The following is a 24,561-nucleotide window of genomic DNA, read 5'->3' as shown; positions in this document are numbered from 1 at the left end:
TGTTTTCTGAGATTTGTTCCTTGTTACAGGTTTTTGGTGAGCTAGCTGAAGGATTCGAGACTTTAACTAGAATAAATGAGGCTTATGTGGATGAGAAAGGAAGACCCTATAAAAATATAAGGTTTATAGTCATTCTTCTCTACTGCAAAATGTGGATTAAAAATGATGTTTTTGAATGTCTTTTTGAGATAAATAAAATGTATTCTTTTTGAATTACTTGAGTAGAATCAAGCACACATACATCCTGGAGGATCCTTACGATGATCCTTCTCAGCTATCTGATTTCATTCCTGATGCTTCTCCAGAAGGAAAACCTAAAGATGAGGTAATGGTTTTTTGCAACACTAAATTTCATTACTTGAAACTACAAAAAATTGTCATCAGATATATGTTAGCATTGCTATGGTCCTTTATCTTAAAACTATTTAATATAAAAATTAGTCGAATTGATAAAAAAATGAAGCTATTTCATTGACCTTATTTTTCTCAACTAGAGCATATCAGTGTATTGGAGTATTGTAAGAGAACTTCCATTATTGGAGTATTGTAAGAGAACTGCAGTTATTCAACTGCAGTCACGGGTAGTTAAGATTAGCTAAGTCTTAGTGAGTTAGTTCACTAAGATAGTTAGTTAGTTAGCGACAACTAATTACAGCTTTCATAACTAACAGCTTTGGGTTAGTGAAACTAAAGTTTCTCTCCTCTTTCTTTTCTGTTATCAAAATATCTTCTCTCAAATTCTATTATGGTATCTAGAGCCTAGTGCAATCGACTATGTCTTCTTCGAACAATTCGTTCTCCTCCTCTTCCGCATTTCCAAAACCATTGCTGAAAAGCTCGATGATTCCAATTTTTTGATGTGGCAACAACAGGTGGAACTGGTGATCAAATCTCATCATCTTCAACGGTTTGTAGCAAATCGATAATTCCTCCGAGGTTCCTCTCTAATTAAGATTGTTCAATCAGACGTGAAAATCCTGCATATGAAGATTGGGAGCAGCAGGATCAGGTGCTGCTCACATGGCTGCAGTTGACTCTTTCGAAGTCGATCCTTTCTCGACTGCTTGGAGGCATTTTCTCTTATCAAGTCTGGGAGAAAATCCATGACTATTTTCACTAACAATCACGAGCAAGAGCTCGTCAATTGCGAACTGAACTACGCGCAACAGTGCTTGCGGACAAGCTGATGTGCGAATTTCTTCTCAAAATCAAGACTATTTCTGATTCTCTAGCCTCTATTGGAAGTTCGATCTTTCCTAAGGAGCACATCAATGCGATCGTCAAAGGTCTTCCTCAAGATTATCACTCTGATTTCTGTTATTGAAAGCAAGTTTGGACCTCTTCCGATTGAAGACGTTGAAGTGTTGCTCTTAGCTCATGAAGCTCGTCTTCAAAGGTTTCAAAAGCATGCTTTCTTTGACTTATTGTCAATCAACTACATGTAGGCTAATCCTAGTTTTTTCGTCTGCACATGGATATGATGGCTACAATGTGCCAAACAAAGCATCGCAACCTAATTCTGAGAATTTTTTGTCTAACTCTCGTGGTGGTTTTGGTCGCGGAGGTAACTTCAATCGCAGTGGTCGACATGGTGGTGGTTGCAGCTGTGGCAGACGGTTTGCTAATTTTCAATGTCAAGTTTGTTTGAAGTACGGTCACGTAGCTTCTCATTGTCACTATCGCTATGACCAATTGCTAAAAGCTGCTTTGGAGCAATTGGGAAATCAGAACTTTGGCAGAAGGAGGCGGCTGAATACCTTAATTGTAATATGTTGTCCATGCCATTTTTGTATCTGGGTATCCCCATTGGGGCAAATCCAAGGCTCAGCGAGGTCTGGGATCCTATAGTTAGGAAATGTAAGAGAAAATTAGCTAGATGGAAATAGAGACACATATCCTTTGGGGGGAGAGTGACACTCATTAATGCAGTCCTAACATCTATTCCCATATATTTTCTCTTTTTTTTCAGGGTACCCTCAAAAGTAGTTGATAAACTGGTCACCATTCAACGTAGGTTCTGGGGTGGTGGATTAGAGAAAAGGAAGATTGCATGGGTTAAATGGAAAACGGTGTGCTTACCAAAAGACAAAGGGGGCCTCGGTATAAAAGATATCAAGACCTTCAACACAGCTTTGTTAGGAAAATGTAGGTGGGACCTGTTCCAGCAGTCTGGGGAACCGTGGGCCAAGATATTAGACTCTAAATACGGTGGCTGGAGGTCTTTGGAAGAAGGAAAAAGAGGTCGCCATGATTCCCTGGTGGAAGGACCTGATTAGCACTCACAACCTGCAAGACAATACTGCACTTAAAAGGGAAACTAAATGGAGGTTGGGACGCGGCGACAAGTGTTGGTTTTGGAAGGACCGTTGGGTTGACAATGACGTACCATTAATGTTAAAATACCCAAGGTTATACCAGATATCATGTTAGCAACAGTAGACTATTATGCAGATGGGGAGCAATTTAGGTGCAGTATGGGACTAGCAGCTCAATTGGAGGAGACCTTTGTTCGACTGTGAGATTGCAATGGCTGATGATTTTATCGGGGAGATAGCATAGAAAGAAATCCTTCCACATAGATCTGATTCCTGCTGTTGGAAACCTGACCTAGGAGGACAATACTCATCAAAAAGTGTGTATGGACTGCTATGGGGAGAACTAACGGGGGCAAATCAGGAGGCTGTTTTTAAGGATCTATGGAAACTCAAAATTTCACCTAAAACATCCGTGTTTGCATGGCGGCTAATCAAGGATAGATTACCAACAAAGCTGAATCTCAGAAGGAGACAAGTGGAGGTGAGTGACACGCTATGCCCATTCTGCTGTAATTACGAGGAGGGCGCTGTCCACTTGTTCTTCAAATGCAGCAAAATCCTACCTATATAGTGAGAGTCATTATCTTGGATCGGCATAGTGACTGCACTCCTACAAAATCCTAGGGAACACTTTATGCAGCATGGATATCAGATTGTTGGTGATACAAAGTCTACAAGGTGGAAATGCTGGTGGGTTGCAGTAACGTGGACCATTTGGCAACAAAGAAATAAGATAGTTTTTCAAAATCAATGTTTCAATAGCAGCAAAGTGATGGATGATGCAGTACTACTAATTTGGACATGGCTTAAATCCAACGAGAAAGATTTTGCAGTACATTTTAACCATTGGGCTACTAATCTAAGAGTAGGTTTCTGTAACTAGCTTGGGAGGATAGGGGCTGGATTTTTGTAGCAGGGTGTTATGTAGCAGAGTGCTGTGGAGCTGACTCGGGTCCTGGTAATAACCTTAGGAACCAGCTGGCTCCTAACATATTGTACTATTTGGACCACTGGTACTCCTTATATATATATATATATATATATATTTTTTTTTTTTTTTTTTATCAACAAAGATAATTATATATATATAAAGAAGTATCAGAGGTACAAACATTACAAGTAAGAGTTGTCAAGCATATGGTTCCAAATCAGACTAAAGACGGTCTGAAAGGGAACCAAACTGAGTAAATGGCCATGAATTGACAGCCAGAGATATACTATATCCTATCGAAAGCATACTCTAAGATTAGAAGACCATTGATTATAATGTATTACAAAATGTGGCTTGAAATTTCTGAGCCATGACCACAACAGAAACAGTGCATCGTCCAACAATTTGTTGGCATTGAGTGTGCCATTAGAGAAAAGTAAGTTGTTCCTCTGCTTCCAAATTGTCCAAGTCAAAGCCAGCCACCAACACCTCCATCTAGTAGCCCCTATTCTAGCAGCCCTGCCAAGTGTATGTTGAAGGAAATGTATCCTGGGATTTTCTGGTAGAGCCGCGATGGTGTCAACCCAAGATAATGACTCCCACCAAATATGAATAATTTTATTGCACTGGAAGAATAAGTGCCCTGCAGTTTCCTCACTGGTCCTGCAGAATGGGCACAAGCAATCACTCATTTCAACCTATCGTCTTCTCAGATTCGTCTTTGTTGGCAATCTATCTCGAATTAATCTCCAAGCAAAAACTGAAATTTTCTTTGAGACCTTTAATTTCCATAGCTCCGCAAAAACTCCATCATCGCTGGCCTCTATGATTTCCCCTTGCTGCAGATTATACGCACTTTGTGTCGAATAGATGCCGCTGGGCTCCGCTTTCCAAACCCACTCATCTCTTCTACATGGGTGAACTGTCTTGCCCTCAATATCATTTAAAAAGCTGTCAGCAATGATAACCTCACTGTCAAATAATGATCTCCTCCACCTAAAGTCCCATTCCCACCCAGAATCCGTGTGCGCTCCCACTTGCTGTATAAGATGGTTTTGCTGATTGGAAATAGAATATAGTCTTGGATACTTTGCTACTAGAGATATGTCATCATTAATCCAAATATCCTCCCAAAATTTTATCTTATCACCGCAGCCAACCCTCCACGATAATCCATTCTGAAAAGTGCTTGCAAGCTGTTGGTGGTGGAGGGCCTGTTTTAGGTCCCGCCACCAAATGGAATCAGTATGGTCCCAATATGCTACATTTAGGCTCCTCCAACCTCCATATTTTGACTCTAGCACCTTTGCCCATATATCTCCATTGTGGTAGAATAGGCTCCATTTCCATTTTCCCAACAGTGCAAGATTGAAGTTTCTGATATCTTTGATGCCCAGTCCCCCTTCATCCTTTGAACGGCACACTGTTTCCCACTTGATCCAAGCAATCTTATTATGATCAGCTTCGCCACCCCATAAGAATCGTCTTTGTAATCTAACCAGCTTGTCCACCACTTTGCTAGGGACCTTGAAAAAAGAGAAAAGATAAATAGGAATAGATGTTAAGATGGACTGTATCAGTGTGACCCTCCCCCCAAATGACAAGTGTTTTTGTTTCCACTTTGATAACTTTCTCTCACACTTGCTGATAATAGGATCCCATAGCTGGCATCACCTTGGGTTTGCCCCAATTGGTATACCCAAGTAAACAAAAGGAATAGACAGCAGACTACAATTCAAGAGGGAAGCAGCTTGTTGGCTCCATTGATCAGGCATTCGAATTGCAGTAACACTACTCTTCGCAAAATTTATTTTGAGACCCGCAACGAGTTCAAAGCTCCTTAGAATGACCTTGATTGCCTTGACATTCTCCATTGTCGCCTCACCAAAAAATATTGTGTCATCAGCATATTGTAAAATGCTGATTTCCACTCTATTGGCACCCACCTGAACACCTCTAAACAGATTTTTCTGAGTAGCTGCTCGCATCAGGCCATTCAAACCTTCAGCCATAATATTATACAGGAGAGGGGCCAGTGAGTCCCCCTGTCTGAGCCCTCTTTGGGGAATGAACTCCGTCGTGGGACTACCATTCACCAACACTGATACAGAGGAAGATCTTAAGCACCCCTCGATCCATTGTATCCATCTGGAACAGAATCCCATGCGCCTCAACATGTATATCAGGAAATTCCACGATGCTGAATCATAAGCCTCTTCGACCACCTCATTAGCTATGATTACACTGTGCATCATATGTCTGCCCGCTATGAATGCAAACATCTCAATGCACATATATATTACAATTTAATACATACTCAATTTATCAGATATACTCGGTCTCAATCACAATGACATAATCCCAATTTAACATGTTATCACATCTCATGAATCAATATATAATTTACCTATGAACTATGCAATACACACAACTACTCAATTGTTTTCAAAATCATTTTAACTCGTCGCGCCTCAAAGATATTCAACTCGTCGGGTTCCCACAGTGGATCCCATCATAATACTCGTCGCGCAAAAACTCGTTGCCCTTAAAAGGGTTTTACAATTGTGTGATTGCATAGTTCATAATTCACAACTCAATACATACAACATCTCAATACACATGTATCTCACCATTCATCACAGGTTCAATTTGATGCTTACTCACAATTTGAATCACCATTTCATAATCTCAATATAACAATTTATACAAAATGTTTCTCATAGCATGGGGAGTAAGACCCCTCAAACAATTTCACACAATCATATTAAAATCAATAAATCAAAATCATAGGTCAAAAATATGAAAACACCAAGAGCACTCAAGTTCATCAACCAATTCGCATCAGAACATCAATTGGTCCGTCAAACACAACAATATTGTATTTATAATCGTAAAGGAAAATTATAATTCAATAAACATTTCAAAATAAACTCCAATTTAATCCTCTAAAAATCTCTACATATGTTCATTCTAATCCCAATTGCGATAGAGAGAAGAGAAAGAGATTGTAGCCTCCATTTCACTGTCAACGTGCGAGACTAATTTCTCTCTCTAAGAACATTATTTTCCAAATCCTAATGGTGAGACTGCTTGAAAATTAATTACGAAGGTGGTGTCCAAATTTCACGACGATTCAACGGTTAATGCGTCCGAGATCGTAGTTTTACTGGAACAGGTTTAGGTGTATGCGGGAAAAGAGAAAGCTCAGTGCGAGAGACATTTCTTCCACCACAGACATTATCTTCAAAATCCCAATGGTGGGTGTGTGCGGAAATAAGTTTCAAACCTCGTGTTCAAATTTAACAACAATCCAACGGTTAACGAGTCCGAGATCGTCGTTTTATTGAGACAGGTTTGGGTGTATGCGGGAAAAGTGAGGATTTTGGGAGGGGGAAAAGGGAAAACGAATTTGAGAGTAAGAGAAAGCGTAGAGATGTATCGTTAGTCTGAAAATTGACCTAATATGTCTCTATTTATAGTTAGGGTACTCTTAATCTATTATTTACTCTATTTATTTGTTTTATATAAAAAGAACTTTATTTTATTTGCTATCAAATGAATAAATAAAATATCTTTTTTATTTTTTTTCAAACCATTATTTTAACTAATAAATTTATTTCTCTTTATTTATTTAATTATAAAAATCTCATTATTTTTCTAAAACTCTATTTATTTTTAAATAAAAATTCTTTTTAATTTATTTTACAAAAAATAGGGTATTACAAATGCAAGTTTCAAAATCTTGTGAAATTAGGACATCATTTGAAAGAATTATATTTTCAAAATAATCTTCCTTTGATCTCCCCCCCCCCCCCCCCCCCAAGATGATTGATTCTCAAAGAAAGTAACATCAATACTTACAAAAAAAAGCTTTTGATTTTGGATCAAAACATTTATATCCTTTTTGGGTAGGAGAGTAACCAATGAAAATACACTTTATAGCACGTGGGTCAAGTTTTCCGATCTGCTTATGTTCATGAACAAAAGCAGGACAACCAAATATTTTTAATGGTAAATCAGTTGAAATGCGTGCCATAGGGAAATACTCTTTAAAAACATGCAAAGGAGTTTGAAATTGTAAAACTTTGGAAGGCATGCGATTAATTAAATATGCAACAGTCAAAACAGCCTCACCCCATAGATATTTGGGAACTTTAGTAGAAAAGAGTAAAGCCCTGGCCACCTCTAAAAGGTGTTTATTTTTTCTCTCTGCAATCCCATTTTGTTGGGGTGTATTAGCACAAGAACTATGATGGACAATTCCATTTTGAAGAAAAAAATTTCCTAGGATTGTGTTAAAATATTCTCTCCCATTATCACTTATGAAGACTTGTATATTAGTTTGAAATTTGATTTTGCACCATTTTAAAGAAATTTCTGACAGCTTGTTCAACTTCAGATTTTTCTTTTAATAAGTACACCCGACAAAGTCTAGTGTGGTCATCTGTAAAAGTGATGAACCATTTTTTGTTGGAAAGTGTCCTTATTTTATTTGGACCCCCAAACATCACTGTAAATAATAGCAAGTGGTTTTGATGGATTATAAGACTGCACGGGAAAAGAAGTACGATGATGCTTTGCAAATTCGCAGATTACACAATGAAGCATTGAAGGTTCTTTATTAACAAACAACTTGGGAAATAGGTGTTTAAATATCTAAAACTTGGGTGGCCTAACCGAAAATGCCATAACATGAAATCCTTATTATTATTTGAAACAAAAACAGATTCAAAACAGGAACTCATTGATTATGATTGTTGTCTTGATCCACTTACATCTTCAAGGAGGTAGAGTCCCCCACTCTCCTTAGCACTGTCAATCGTCCTCCCCGAGTTCAAATCCTTAAACACACAATGAGAATGAAAGAAATTAGCTTGATAATTTTTATCTTGTACTAATTTACTCACATACAATAGGTTACAAGATAAGTTAGGAACATGCAAGACATTTTGGAGAATGAGTGTTGGGGATATGACAACACAGCCTTTTCCTGCAATGGCTGAAAAAGAGCCATCTGCAATCTTAATTTTTTGGTTACCTTCACAACGACTATATGAAACAAAGAAGCTGGACTCTCCCGTCATATGATCGGAAGCACCGGAATCAACAATCCAAGTATAATTGGAATTGACACTAAGGAAAGCAGATGTTAAAAAGCTACCCTTTTGAGCTACAGAGCAAGAAGAGGTTTGAGACTCAAGAAGTTTGTACAGTTGGTCGAGTTGTTCCTTAGTGAAAGGAAGTGGACTTGAGGGAGATTGCTTCTCTTGGTTAGACGTACTAGCTTGAAGTGCACGGCCGTCACTTCCTCCTTTCTTTCTCCAGTTTGGAGGCTTCGCATTAATCTCCCAACAAGTTTCGCGTGTATGACATGGGCGCTTGCAATGATTGCACCATGGTCTGTCAGATTTTTTTTCATCTCTTTTCCCTTCTTCTTAGGTTCTTTGCAGCAAGGGCAGAACCTTGTGCTTCTAAAACAAGGGTTGGCTTGTTCAACATGGAAGAGACAGAAAAACCCTAGATTGGTAAACCTAGAGCTCTGATGCCATGTAGAAAGTAAAAGGGAAGACTTTCTTATTTTATTCAAGCAGTAAAAGTACTGCTTATATAGAAATATTACAATAAAGTCTATTCCTTGATTCAAGGAATAATAAAGGAAACAAATAATAGCTAATAATGATAAAGATCTTATTTTAAAACAAAGGAAATCAAATCTCTGATTCATCTAATATAGGAAACTGCAATATCTTCTATTAATTCCTACATAGACCTCTTCCTCCAAGATGCCATTAAGAAAGGCATTGGTGACATCAAGTTGCTGAATTGGCCAGTGATAGGTGACAGCCAAGGAGAGAAGAAGTTGCAGAATTATAGGCTTGATAGTACCAAGAAAAGTATATAAGTGGGGGACAACCCTCACCTTAAAAACCAATTTTTTAGGGTTGAGTTAGATTCAAACCCAAATTCTAAAAAATTTCAGTGCTTTATTTCTCTCTCTCTCTCTTAGTCCAGTAGAATATCTCATCCGCTATTTTTTGTGGTTTTTCCTATATAAAATTTATTTTTCTATGAAAGTGAGTGGGGTGAAGACTGAGATTTGCTTCCTACTTTTTGTAAGTTATAACAATGAATAAAAAAATTGATTACCTGATGATTTAATTCTTGTGATTTTACAAATTGATTTTATTTTCTGGCTGTGACTCTATGGCTAGAGATGGATGATTATATTGGATTTTACTTGTCATGCATTAGTATATTTGTTCCGCATTCATGGTAAAAAAGAAGTTTCTGGCTGTAACTGTATGGCTATAGATGGATGATTGGATTATTGTGACTTTACAAATAAATTCAAGCATTATAATAAAAAATTCAATTATACAGTCTTCAGTAAGCATGCTTGTCAAACTTCTAAGTCACGACTTAATACAATTTTACTAGGTTGATGATGAAGTGCGACTTGAAGATGATTGGGTTCCCATGGATGAACAATTAAATCCGGCAGAACTTGAGGAGGTTATTAGATCAAAGGAAGCACATTCTAGAGCAGTTGTACTTGAGAGTGTAAGTATGATACATAAAAATTTTAGTACTTCATTTGTGAATGTGATCCCATGCGAACTCCTGTTTCTTTCCTGTTTTAGATTGGGGATATTCCTGATGCTGAGATTAAGCCTCCAGACAATGTATTGTTTGTCTGTAAATTGAACCCAGTTACTGAGGTGAGTAATCCTTTTCTCTGTGGTTTATGGATCTGTGTAAAAAAAACCGGGCCCCCCCCCCCCCCCCCCCCCCTTAAATTTCAAGTTCCCCCCCCCCCCCCCCCCCCCCCCTCCCCATAGCTGTTAGTAATTTTTTTCTTTAAATTTTAGGATGAGGACTTGCATACAATATTTTCACGCTTTGGAACTGTATCAATGTGAGTATTATTAAACAGTCGACTTTTCCGGACATTTACTAATAGTGATATCATTTTGTATATACTGTTCTCGCCTAATATTTTTAATGATAGGGCTGAAATCATCCGTGATCAAAAGACCGGTGACAGTTTATGCTATGCTTTCATAGGTCAGTATGCATATCCACTTTGTCATTTGTGTAAAATTTGTGCATCTTTATTTGCGTTTAAGTGGTTCTTATTTTTATCTATCTATAATATTCCTTTTATTCTCGTGTCATTCCTGGTTGAAAATGCTATAATATAGACATCCTGAATTTTTTTTCCTATTTCTAAATTGTCAATATGCTTAACATGTGTTCAACAAATAAAACTTCTGTTTCTGAACCAAAGTTTCCTTGTGTCTGTAAATATTTCCTTGTTTCTTTTTCATTGTCCCTTTTTGTGTGTTTGTATATATACACATGCAAACACAAACATATTATATGAAATCTAATAGATTGGTGCAACACTTTGGTAATATGGTGCTTTTGGTTGGAGTGTACCTCCCATTGCACAACACTTGGCTTTGGATAAGATTAGGTATTTAGCTTCTATTTGGTTATATAAATAATAGTTTAGTTATTGACTGTTTATCTTTTCTAAGGCATCTTAGGACCATTTCTAAAAATTATGTCAAGCTCTTCTGATCCACTTAAATCCTATTTAATCAGTTTTTGTTGGTGTCTGGTTGATATTCAGTGTCAGCAGTTTAGACATTTATTGGCTAAATGCATACATAGCCCACGTATGCGTATTTGGAAAGAAATGGTGGTTTATTATTAACATGAATTATTTCTTGATAACAAATTATTAGAAAAGGACCAAAAAAATGAAGGGTAAAAAATTCTGCTTAGGAATGAATAAGTAAAAAATAAAAAATAAAACAGATGATTTAGGTATCTCTACCCATTCTCTTTGCACATTGATAATGGTGTCCCCTTAAGAAGCCCGGGACAAAATTCCACTCCATCCAATACACTAAAGAACTGCTGAAACAGCTAACCATATATCTTTCCTTTCTTATACCTTCGTAAACCTGTAAAATTAATCATTAAGAATTCTTCCAAATTTAAAATCGTATCCAGAAATTCATTAAAAACTCCAATCAATTTATTCCTATCAAGTACAAGTAAGCAACTCTTTCTCAGCCATAAAAGCAAACTTTTAGGGAGCTTTGTTTAGTGTGAATACTGAAGATTTAACCTATCATTAGTTTCGATCATGTTTTGTTCCATTATCTGAACAAAAAAAAGGCTTGAGCTTTGGAGAAGATTCAACTTGTAGCTTCTAATGAATAAATAGAAACATGTTTTTGTACAATTGAAATTGTGCTTCTGACCTTTTGAGAAATCATTATCAAGATTTCTTATTGGTTTCCTTCAAACACATTATCAAATTTATTTATAAGTGGTAATTGCTAATATTAAGGATGGTTTGTTTTTAGTTGATATTGTAAAATTCCACTTTGTAATTGGAAAATGAATGGTCTCTTTTTGTGTTGATATAATTAATGGTATCTTATATTTACTTGTTTTGACAGAGTTTGAGGACAAACGGTCATGTGAGCAGGCATATTTTAAGGTATGATGAAGGTTTTGAAGCATCTTTTGCTAATGGGCATTGTGTTTCTTTTTCTGGGCAGTAAATGATCTTTTGCTAATGGGCATTGTGTTTCTTTTTGTTTATTTATTTATTTTTTCCTTGTATCCTTGGTTGGCTTAAATATACTAAAGATACACTAGGTGCAGCTGCTGGAGGGTGTCTGTTATATTACGGAGTCTTGCATTTTATCTACAAAAAAGATATTGATAATGATTTTATTATTGTTTCAAGTGCTTGCTTACCTGTTTTATTTGCTTATGTGTTATCCTCTGTTTCAATTTTTGTTGGACTTTTTGATGTACTGGGTTGCAAAGTTGTTATTTTCTTTTGCAATTCTGAGTTTAAACAAGCATTTATAAGTCTATATACATAAAAAAATTGCTTTGGTATGAAAAGAAAACACATCCTGTACTTTTTCTCTTTTATTGCCCCCTGAAATGCAGATGGATAATGCTTTGATTGATGATCGAAGGATACACGTGGATTTTAGTCAAAGTGTGGCAAAACTGTGGTCACAATACAGGCGGAAAGATCAAAAGGGTAAAGGTAAGGATAAAGATATCTATTAGGATTTAAGAGCTAGGTATGACTTGAGTCTCACATTGGAAATATGAGATTCTATTGTGAGGTTTCTAAAACCTTGTGATCTCCAACTGCAACAGCTAACATTTGTGGTGTGGTTCTCCCAAGGTTCTTATTATTGTCACAACCTATAAGCAATTGTTTTATACTTGTTTCATTTTTACAGCATTGTGCTGAAAGCCCACGTTTGGTTGTAAACAGTTGCTACCTTGCCTCTGTAATCTTAAATACAATAATTTTATTGCCGCAGGTGGTGGTTGCTTCAAATGTGGTTCTACAGATCATATTGCTAAGGATTGTACGGGAGAGGCTACAATGAAACAACCACAAGCAAAATACATCTTAAAGGATGATAATGTCCAACGTGGTGGAGATAGTGCGAGGTATGAACTTCTGATTGTGTGTACCTGTCTTTTACTTTCTGTCTGATTATGTCTGTATAAGTGAGTGATGGCAATTTCATGGTGCAGATATGAAATGGTGTTTGATGAAGATAATTCACAACATCCAAGGCAAGATGTAAAACACCAAAGGCATGACAGGGATGACCCAGTCGAAAGAAAAGATCATAGAAGCCGCAGAGATCAGGATATGATAGACTCAAACAACAGAGATAGGTATGGTGATAGAAGCAGAGGGCATGGGGGAAATGGTGAGAACAAAGCACGGTCTGAAAGAGGTGTAATAGATTTGGATTCCAATGCTGATAAGAAAGACAGAGATAGGCACATGGGAAGACATGGAGATGATGATTACAAGCGGAAGGATGAGCATGATTCCAGAAAAAGAGACGAAGATTATGTCTACAAGTGGAAAGACAAGCGAGACTCAAGAAAAAGAGATGAAGATGATGAGTATAGAGAAATACAAACTAGTCGATATGATAGGAGAAACACAGATTCTAGCCATTTGGAGAGAAGGAATAGCAGAGATTATAGGAAGAAACCTGAAGACAGTGGAACGCAAGATATGAAGATTGACTCCGGACAAAGAAAAGGAAGTCCAGGTGATGAGGATTACAAAAATGGAAGGGATCATGAGGATTACGAACGTAAAATGAAGGATGAGGATTACAGAAATAGAAAGGAAGAACGTGTGCATAAAAGCCAAGATATTGAAGCGGATGATGGCTACAAACGTAGAAGGGAGGATGCAGATTACAAACGCAGAAGGGATGATGGAGATTACAGACATAGAAGGGAAGAGCGTGGACACGACAGGAGATGATTATTGGTGTCACTATATCCTAATGCTAAGCACAGAACCTTTGAACGGCTATCTTGTATGTCCCTTTTGCTTCAATTTTTCTGGTGGAGCAAGATATTGATATGTTTTAGAACAAGGTTTTTGAAGTATTCTACATTTACTACTTAGAACATATTTAATTATTTTTACATAGCTTCAGAAAACTTGTTTTCATATTCCGTGCACAACAGCACAGTTAAGTTTTCATGTTCAGCTAATTGTTAAAATGGTGTTTGACTTAACTAACGCAGCTATATTCGCGTTATATGGGATGTGTAGTAGTGTAGTTCATAAGAAGGGAAACTTTATGTACTAACTACTACAGTAGACAAGTGGTTAAACTTCAATAGGGTTTCTATTGTTAAGGTTTTATGATTTTTCGGATAACTTTAACGATGCATATTAAGAGGGCAATGGTCATGTGTGACTATTTGCGCACCTAATGATCAAATAAAGAGCGTTATAATTTGTATTTGACTCAGTTTTTTAAAAATCAAATTAGCTGTTAAAATGCTGAAAATACTTAAAACTTGTGTTTATTTCTTACATACAGCCGAAGGTAGTATCTATCTTCATATATTCCCATATATCTTAGCTAGTAAATACCCATACCTTTTTTCAAACTTATTAAATGGAGAAGTATCCTTGTTGTGTTATAGTATCTCTGTCATGGTGTATATGTTGTAGGTTTAATTAGCTTTTGATCCCTCGTAGATTATAGTTGCATAAACTTTTTTCTTTAAATCGTTGCAATTTTTTTAACTCTTGACACTCGTTGTCTAAAATCACTTAATACTGTTGCATCCAGATCCTTTAAAATCGTTACAAATATGAAACTAGTAGTGAAAAGCCACCAAAAAATTTCGAATATTTCAATTTTGTAGCAGTTTTAAAACATCTAGATATAATGACATTAGACAATTTTAGACAACTAGAACCAAAAGGGTAAAAAAAAATTGCAACTATAGGAACCACAATGGGGTATTTTGAACTATAGGAGACTAAAGGGGAGGGTTATTCTTCCTACACCATTCAAATTTCTTCTACACCTAACATATTTATAAAAGAAAATCAATTTTATCCTTTTTACTTCTTCCTTCCTTTTTTTTCCCTTCGTAAAGCTTACACTGATTGACAATCCGTAAGGTTAGTCTTTATGACTTATACGGATTGTTAAAAATATGTTTTAGAAAATAATTTAAAATTAATGATCCATACAGGTCTCAAACCTGTGTGACTTTCATGTTATTATCATAACACTCTAATCAACTCAATGAATAGGTCAATTATGTTAAAAAATAATTAGCGTCGCTATATATAACATTAAAATTTTTAATGTATATTTAATTTACATAATAAATTTTGTAACAATTATTTTTGATCTAATAATGTTTTTTTACATATATAAATTTTAAATAAAAATTATAGGTTTAATGAAAATTTATATATGTAAAAAATACATTATTAAATTAAAACTTATTATTACAAAATTTATTATATAAACTTATATGTGTATTAGATATACATTACAAATTTTAGTGTTATATGTAGTAGCATTAATTATTTTTCAACACAATTGATTTATTAACTCAACTGGTTAAAACATTGTGTTAATAATGTTAAAGTCAGAGGTTTGAGACTTGCATGAGACATTAATTTTAAATTATTTTGTAAAACATATTTGTAATATAATATAAGTCATACGGATTGACAATTCGTATGAGGTTATATGTAAGGGTATTGTTGGTTTTTCTCTCTCACTGTTAGGTGTATTGGAAAAATACTGAGTGCAGGAAGAAAATCCGCAAGGGAAAAGTTGTTGTAACCTTATGAACCAAAAGAGTAGTTAAATCTATATATTATCCCCATTATAAGGGCTACATTAAAATGTGATTTAGTTCTTTTTATAAGGTCAAAGGCTTGGTCCATTTATAAGGTTTAATTTAAAATACCCATTGCATTAATTTTTTCCCCCACAAAAATGTTCTTAAAGTCATTATTCCCATAATGGTGTGGTAGTGAGAGAAACACAATACATTATGTTTGTTAGTTTTGTTCGTGAGAATATGAGAGTAGTTTTGAAAAAAAAAACCTAATTAGAGAAAAATTTAATGCTCTCAACTAAATAATTAATTTTTCTTATCCTAATAAATTAGTTAATTGGTCCTTGTAACAAGGACTAGAGAAAGTATTGTTTGCTTGGTTCACAGTTAAAACTTAAAAGATATGACTCCTACAACCGAGCACATGCATGTATTATTACCTCTGTTTCTATTTGTAAGACTCAATTATCTAATTATTCAACAAAATTAAGAAAAATAGTTAATTTAGTTTTTATCAATAAATTTGTCTTAAATTTATATTTTTTTTAAAAAAATATCATTGTCATTAATATTTTTCTCTCTTGTAAATGAAATGCATGTCAATATAATCCTTCTCTTATTTAGTTAAGGATATTTTAGTCTAAAAATAATTAATGAAAGAGACATAATAGATTAAGTCTTATAAAAAAGAACAAGCACCACTTTAAAGTTGGGCTTTATAAATAAGAATGGAGATAATATATGATATTTTTAATCTAACGATGATAATTTATTTATTTTTTGACAGAACGAAGATAATTTATTCTTGTGGTTCAAGGTTTGATTTATTCATTTTATTGTACAATAATATAAATATTAAAACTGAAAGCAAAATAATTATCTATGGTCTTAGGTTAGACGGAGTTAGTAAGAAAATTTATTACAATTAAGATTTGGATTAATTCACTGATTACAATAAATTTAAGTTTAATGATACTTTTATTTCATTAAGTTTTACAGTTGTTTCGTTTCACTCTGATCCTTTATATTTTTTAAATGTATCATTTTGATCATTTTTTCAATTTTCCGTCAGAAACATTAGTGTTTTGTTAACTTCTAAATTTTAAAATTGTTTGTTGTCATTTTTTGTGCATTGTGTTTCGCAGTTGTTTCACTTTGGTATATTATATTTTAAAAATTTCATTATAATCCTTTATGTTATTGAAACATATCTTTTTGGTCCTTTTTTCAATTTTTTGTTAGAAATGTTAGTGTCCGCTAGTGTTTTAAATTTCAAAATAGTATAGTTAACATAGATGCACCTAAAGACCGTCACTATCTTTTTTATTTAAAAAATAAAATCATTAAGTAAATGAAGAAAAGATGAATTTGAAACCATGAACAACAACAACCTTCATTCTCTTATTATTATTATTATTATTATTATTATTATTATTATTATTATTATTATTATTTATTATTATTATTATTATTATTATTCTCTTCACTCAATTTAATCATTTAATAATGATAATAATTTCATTAACCAATTATTCTCAATCATAATGGATAAGGGCCCTTTCTCCTTCCATCACCGACCCAAAAAGAACGTTGTCTTGCCCTCACTTTTGTCTCCCTTGCAACCTTTCTAACGACAACAATTGTCTCATTGTCGCGTCTCATTGTCACTGTCAGCAATAGTGCATTGACGAAGGCGAAGAAGAAGAGTGATAACATGAGGTTGCGGATGAGGTTAGAATAAGAGAAGTTTCTAAAAGTAATTACTATTTGATAAGAGTAGTGGTTATAAAAGGGGTTAATACCCAATAATATTAAATAAGGTCTCATTCCTGATAGAAAAATATTCACTCTAATCTCTAGCCATCACAAACATAGAGAGATAGAAAGAATAGTCAAGGAAGTGAAATCTTGTTTCTCTCCTCTTCCAAGAAATTAAAGTACATAAGAGAAAAACCCCATTATAGAGAAAGGTACGCCTTGTTTATTTATTATTTGTGAGAATCATAGGTTTCAAGATCCTGATGGTTTCCTATAATTGTTAATCTAGGAAACCCTTAAAATTTTACACATAGTATCAGAGCATGTGTTATGAAATTTATGATTATCCAAGAACGATTTATTTTCTCCCAATTATGCATAAACCCTAATTATAAATTTATCGATTTTTTTTTCTGCTACAAGTATGAAATTTTATTATTGTTAAAATTGCCTCACCAATTTCTGCTGCATATATGGAATCCATCATAATTGGCTTATTAGCTCAGTTAGTTAGAGTGTTGTGCTAATAACCTGAAAGTTATAGGTCCGATTCTTGCTCGGACCATTAATTTTAAATTAATTAGTAACACATATTTTTGAAAAAAAATTAAAAAAAAACTTTCGGATTGGGCTTATACGGATCGGCTGATCCGTATAAGGCTTACAGATTAGCTGTTCCGCATCCTTTTACAAAAGGGCAAAATGGGAAATTTGCGAAATTGTTGGGTGTACCATCAATTTTGTTGGGTCTGCGTAGTAGTGCCCTGCATTTTATGGTAATTGAAAGAAAGCCGAAGCAACACGTTAGTTTTAGGAATTCTTGGAATTGCTATTCCAACCCCTTTTTGTTATTCTCAATCCCACATGCTCATTTATTTTGAATATTATCGTTGAATGTCATTAAATGATTGAAAGTTTATGTCTTGGAATTAAATTAACGTGAATGCTTTGAAATTTTCAGTAACAATAAATATGTATATGCTACATATTTGTTTGAACGTGCTTGAATGAAAAAGACAAATAAATATGAATATTATTTTATGGTCTGGAATGAAATTAATAAAGTGATTATGAATTGTTAATAACAATAAGTATGTGTAGACCATATATTTGGTTGAAATTAAATGTATGGTAAATTTGTTAGTCATCAAAGTGGCCAAATTTATAATTTAATTCTAAATTAATGATTATTTCAATTACTCATAAATAATGAATGTTAAATTATATGATTATTAATTTATGGATAATTGAAATTCATTGTTATAAGGCATTTATGGATCGTCCAAAGGTTGATTAGTTGTTCTTGTAATTAATGAATATAATTATAAGCGATTTATGTATATCATTTGTTTTATTTATATACCCAAAGATAATAGGTACTACCAATTGGTGCATATTTAATTGCCAAATAATGCTAAGATTTTTATTAGTATCATCATGTTTGTATGTTGTGTGTTGGTGTATCACCCAAAGGAGAGCATCAATATACATGTGTTTTATGTCTCAAAACACTTATGTGGATTTTATTATGAAGAGAAATTCCATTATAAAGCTTAGAAAAGATCTAATAGACTCAACCTAATGTTCATGAGAATGACTATAGCATACAATATTAAGACAGCTCTTCCAAGACCGATAATGCTAAAGAGTTTATGGGGTTAGTGGGAGAGCGCTATCAAACAACTGCTAAGTCTCTTGCTGGGATATTAATGAGACGATAAACATTGTAGCAAGACTTAAAACCTTAGAAATGACTGTGAATGAAAACTTCCTTGTTCAATTTATTTTGAACTCATTATCGTCTGAGTATGACCTATTCCAAATAAGCTATAATATCATGAAAGATAAATGGAATGAGCATGAATTGCATAGTGAGTTAGTTCAGGAAGAAACAGGGCTTAAGAATCAAGGAAGTCACTCAGTTCATTATGTAAGCCACCAAGGGAATCAAGGAGCTGAAAAGAAATTTATGAAGAAGCATGATAAAGGCCAAAGGTTCATTAAAGATAAAAAAAATAACTCTTTGCAAATCCAGAAGAAGGTACCAAAGGGCAATAATTGCCAATTTTTGTGAGAAATCTGGACACTTCCATAAGGATTGCCTAAAGTGTAAGTCTTGGTTCGAAAAGAAAAGTGAGTTTAATGCTCTTGTATGTTTTGAATCAAACTTAACTATAGCTCCCCATAATACATGGTGGATTGATTCTGGATGTATGACTCATGTTTCTAATATTATGCAGGAATTCCTTACAATCCAAACCATAAGCCCAAACGAGAAGTTCATCTTCATGGGGAATAGAGTGAAAGCTCCAGCGGAAGCAGTCGAGATTTATCGTTTAAAACTCAACACTGAACATTTAGATTTACTGGAAACTCTTTATGTACCTAGTTTATCAAGGAATTTAGTTTCATTATCTAAACTTGATATTATTGGATACTCTTTTAGTTTTAGTAATGGATGTTTCAATTTATTTAAGCATAATAATCTCATTGGTACATGTGTTCTTTGTGATGATTTATATAAATTGAAATTAGATGGTTTGTATATTGACGCCTTTGAACTCCGCATCATAATGTTGGCATTAAACGTAGTTTAGTGAATGAACGATCAGCTTTCTTTTGGCATAAACATTTAGGTCACATTTCTAGAGAAAAAAATGGAAAGATTAACAAAGAATGAAATTCTTCCTAATCTAGATTTTATGGATCTAAATGTTTGTGTGGATTGTATTTAGGGAAAACAAACAAAACATACAAAGAAAGAAGCTACAATAAGCATTCAACTTCTTGAAATTATGCATACTAATATTTGTGAACCTTTTGATGTTAATTCATTGATGACTATTCATGTTAGGTTTATGTGTACTTATTGTATGAGAAATCTCAAGCAATGGATGCCTTAGAAATTTACATGAATGAAGTAGAAAGACAATTAGACAAAAATATGAAATTTTTTAGAGTATTACAAAAGATACAATGAAATTGGGCAACACCCAAGTTCATTTGCTATACTCTTCAAAAACGTGGCATTTGTGCGCAATACACAATGCTCAGTACACCACAACAAAATGGTGTATTGGAAAGACACAGTAGAACTTTAATCGATATGGTTAGAACTATGATAAGCAATTCAACATTACCTGTATCTTTGTGGATGTATGCCTTGAAAAATGCCATGTTTTACTGAATAGGGTTCCTAGTAAAGCAGTTCCAAAGACACCTTTTGAACTGTGGATGAATAGGGCACCTAGTATGATGTAGCTCCTTGTGGAGCTTGTAGGCCTTGGATCTTCTTCATTAATGAAGTCTTTTTCTTCTTAAAGATCAATGACAACAAAATGGAGAAGGAAGAAAGATGATTGGAGATGCCACTTCAAGGAGAAGATGAGTCAAGAACAAGCTCACCACCATACGAAGCCATAGATAAGAGCTTGAAGGTAGGAGAAGATGAGTGGAGGGAGAAGGAGAGAAGGAGCACGAAGTTTTATGCATCAAATGAGGTCTGAATTTTGAAGTGTAATTCTTAAATGATCAAAGTTGAAAAAATGCACTCACATGACCTCTATTTATAGCCTCTAAGTGTCACACAAAATTAGAGGAAAATTTGAATTTCTATTCAAATTTCACTTGAATTTGAAATTGAATTTGTAGAGCCAAATTTTGGAGCCAAAATTTTACTAATTATGATTAGTGAATTTTAGCTATGGTTCAACCCACTTATCCAAGATCAATTCCAAGATTCTCCACTAAGTGTGCTTAGGTGTCATGAGACATGTAAAACATGAAGGACATGCACAAAGTGTGACTATATGATGTGCCAATGGGGTGTAGCAAGCAAATGCTCACCTCCCCCCCTCTAAAATTTAATTGGATTGGGCTTCTCACAATTCAATTAAATTTATTTCTCAACACACACATCAAATATTCACTTAATGCATGTGAAATTACAAAACTGCCCCTAATACAAAAACTAGTCTAGGTGCCCTAAATACAAGGGCTGAAAAATTCTACATTTCTAGGGTACCCTACCTACATTATGGAGCCCTAAATAAAAGGCCCAAAAATAATGAAATCCTAATCTAATATGTACAAATATAAGTGGGTTTATACTTAGCACATGGGTCCAAAATCTACCCTAAGGCTCATGAGAACCCTATGACCTTCTCTTGCATCTCTAGCCCAATCTTCTTGGAGTCTTCTATCTAATGCCCTTGGGAGGTAGGATTGCATCATAGTATAAGGCCCTTACATGTTTGGGGTTGTCAGTCAGAAATAAGGATTTTTAATCCACAAGAAAGAAAATTGGATGTAAGAACAATCAATGGATATTTCATTTGTTATCCATAAAAGTCAAAGGGGTATATGTTTTATTGTCCTAATCATAGTATGAGAATTGTCGAAATTGAAAATGCAAGGTTCATTGAAAATTATGAAATTAGTGGGAGTAAAGTTTCATGAGATGTGGAAATTAAAGAAGTTAGAGTGCAAGTTTGATGAGAATCCTAAAACTACCCAAATACAGAGTCCTATGACCAGGAGTAGGACCAAACAGTCAGTGAATACCCTCCAACAAATGGTAGCAGAAATACTTAACGAGGCTCAAATGGAGAACGATGAAAGCTCAAAGGCAGAGACACTACTAAGAATATCAATTGTTGCTGAAGGCCAAGACTAATTTGAAGTCCCACGCCAAATATGTTCTTTTTTTATTTATAATTTTTTCATTGTAATTTTGGCCCAAACTGTTTTGAAGGCCCATGTCTATTTCTATCTTTTCATTCAGATACACTATATGTATGGATTTCATTTTCAATAGAATCATTTTTGGCATTTGATAAAATTTTGTGAGAGCTTCTCTTTGGGTTTCTTGTTGAACCAATTTTAGACTTATCAAGGTAATCCTTGTGGTGTCTACCCTGACTTATCTTCCTTCACTAGAAGTGGCGTGATGCAATCCTACCCCACAAGGGCATTGGATAGAAGACTCCAAGTAGATTGGGCCAGAGATGCAACAGAAGGCTCTAGGGTTCTCATGAGCCTTAGGGCAGATTTCGGGCCCATGGGCTAAGTATGAGCCCACTTATCTTTGTACATATTAGATTAAGGTTTCATTATTTTTGGGCCTTGTATTTAGGGCTCCATAATATAGGTAGGGTATCCTAGAAATGTATGATTTTTCAGCCCTTATATTTTAGGGCACCTAGACTAGTTTTTGTATTAGGGTTAGTTTTTTAATTTCACATGCATTAAGTGAATATTTGATGTGTGTGTTGAAAAATAAATTTAATTGAATTTGAAGAAGCCCAATCCAATTAAATTTTAGATGGGGGTGAGCATTTGCTTGTTATACCCCATTGCCACATCATATAGTCACACTTTGTGCATGTCCTTCACGCTTTACATGCCTCATGACACCTAAGCAAACTTTGTAGAGAATCTTGGACTTGATCTTGGATTAGTGGGCTGAACCATAACTAAAATTTACTAATCATAATTAGTGAAATTTTGACTCCACAACTTCAATTTCAAATCCAAGTGAAATTTGAATAGAAATTCAAATTTCCCTCCAATTGTGTGACACTTAGGCTATAAATATAGGTCATGTGTGTGCATTTTTTTCAACTTTGATAATTTGAGAATTAAACTTCAAAGTTTGGACTTCTTTAGAGGCACTAAATTTCGTGCTCTTCTCTTCCTCTGTCTTCATTCATCTTCTCTTACCTTCAAGCTCTTATCCATGGCTTCCTATGGTGGTGAGCTTCTTCTAGACTCATCTTCTCCTTGAAGTGGCGTCTCCTCTCAACTATTCTTCTTCTCCATTCCGCTGCCATTAAAATTCAAGAAGCAAAGGACTTCATTGATGAAGAAGATCAGAGGCCTACAAGCTCCAATGGAGCTACATCATGTGGTATCAAGAGCATCTTCATCTAGGTAATGTTCTTTTGCTTCCTTTATCTTTTTGTTCGGTGAATTCTCTTTAATTCCTTGTTCGTCATCTTATTCTCCATGTATATCCTCCATTGTCTTGTGGTTTGGTGTTGTTTAGAGTAGATTAAAAAAAATAAACCGATTAAATCTCAGATCTACACTTGTTCTTGCATATCTATGGTTCAAATTTTTAGATTTACTCTTGAATCATGTTTTTGTGTTGATTTTAGGTTCTATCATTTTTCATTCATAATATTCTTGTGCTGAACCTTAGATCTAAATTTTCTTCCAAATAATTGATTAGAAAAAAAAACACAAAAATCTAAGTGTAAATCACTTAATCCATGTTGTCTTAGAGTCATGTTTAGTCATAGTAATTGTCACATTATGTTCTAAGTTTGTGTTGAATTTTTATTGTTTTGATTGAATTCTAGATACATTTGTTCATGTATTCTTGTCATTCTTAGCCTATCTTTTGAATTTTAAGTCTAATTCATGCATGTTATTTAGTTCATAACATGTTCTAAATCAATTCCTAGAAGTAGTCTTGTTGTTGAACTTTTTTTTGTTTTCTAAGTTTCCTACATGATGCCTATGATGAAGTTGAGTTGTGGTGCTGAGTTGTGGCTGGATTTGTGAATCAAAATAAGTCTTAAGCTCTCTTGAATTGTTTTATTCAAGATAATTGAGCATAAGCAAACACAAATTGTAACTATCCAAGCCTTAAGCAATTGAGTAGTTGTGTGTATTGCATAGTTCATAGGTAAAGTGTATATGATTCATGAAGTGTGATGACATGTTAAATTGAGATTATACCATTGTGATTGAGATCGAGTGTATGTGATAAATTGAGTATGTATGTGATTGAGATATATATGTGCATTGAGATGTTGTGTGCATTGAGTTATGAACTATGAATTGTACAATCACACGACTATAAGACCCTTTAAAGGAGACGAGTTAATGTTAAGTTACTTTGTGTTTTGTACAGTTCATAAATAGAGTCTGTGTGTTAAAATATTTTCAGGGTTGGACCTGAATCAGGAGGAAGAGGCCTTGACAGACTCTTTGGAGTGTAGGCCTTGGAGGTCACCCGGTTTGAGTGCTGCTTTAAGCCTATGTTGATCCCATATGGTTGGAGCATTCTCGCAAAACACGGTGTCCTTGACTGGTCTCCCTATGATCTTACCTAGTGAGAGTGACCTGACTTGCTAGTGTGTGGTTTGTCTTGTCATGTACTCCTAGGCACCCAACGTGATTTTTCATTGACTTGGTACCACATTGCATATAGGATTGAGTCTTAGTGTATGTGTTGCATAACGCTTGTGTATTGATCAATATTGATTGACTTGGTGATATTGTGTGTTGATCCTCGAGTACGTGAATGTTGTGAAAATGAATGAGATGTGTTGTGTTATGATGTGCTGTTGGGTGACAAAG

The 24,561-nt window shown here is 34.6% G+C and overlaps 1 protein-coding gene across 1 annotated transcript in view; it reads left to right on the top strand.

The window, feature by feature from the left end:
- Nucleotides 1-13,830, top strand: part of CYP56 (peptidyl-prolyl cis-trans isomerase CYP56) — a 28,111-nt gene extending 14,281 nt beyond the window's left edge. The window contains exons 5-14 of the mRNA XM_003546596.5: nt 30-121; nt 226-325; nt 9,685-9,807; nt 9,888-9,965; nt 10,116-10,162; nt 10,256-10,311; nt 11,724-11,764; nt 12,229-12,331; nt 12,618-12,750; nt 12,838-13,830. Coding sequence (XP_003546644.1) covers nt 30-121; nt 226-325; nt 9,685-9,807; nt 9,888-9,965; nt 10,116-10,162; nt 10,256-10,311; nt 11,724-11,764; nt 12,229-12,331; nt 12,618-12,750; nt 12,838-13,594 — 1,530 coding nt within the window. The 3' untranslated portion in view covers nt 13,595-13,830. The remainder of the gene's footprint in view (nt 1-29; nt 122-225; nt 326-9,684; nt 9,808-9,887; nt 9,966-10,115; nt 10,163-10,255; nt 10,312-11,723; nt 11,765-12,228; nt 12,332-12,617; nt 12,751-12,837) is intronic.
- The last annotated feature ends 10,731 nt before the right edge of the window (nt 13,831-24,561 follow it).

This window comes from Glycine max, chromosome 15 (assembly GCF_000004515.6).
Source record: "Glycine max cultivar Williams 82 chromosome 15, Glycine_max_v4.0, whole genome shotgun sequence".
Lineage (NCBI taxonomy): Eukaryota > Viridiplantae > Streptophyta > Magnoliopsida > Fabales > Fabaceae > Glycine > Glycine max.
This window is presented reverse-complemented; position numbering and strand designations above follow the sequence as displayed.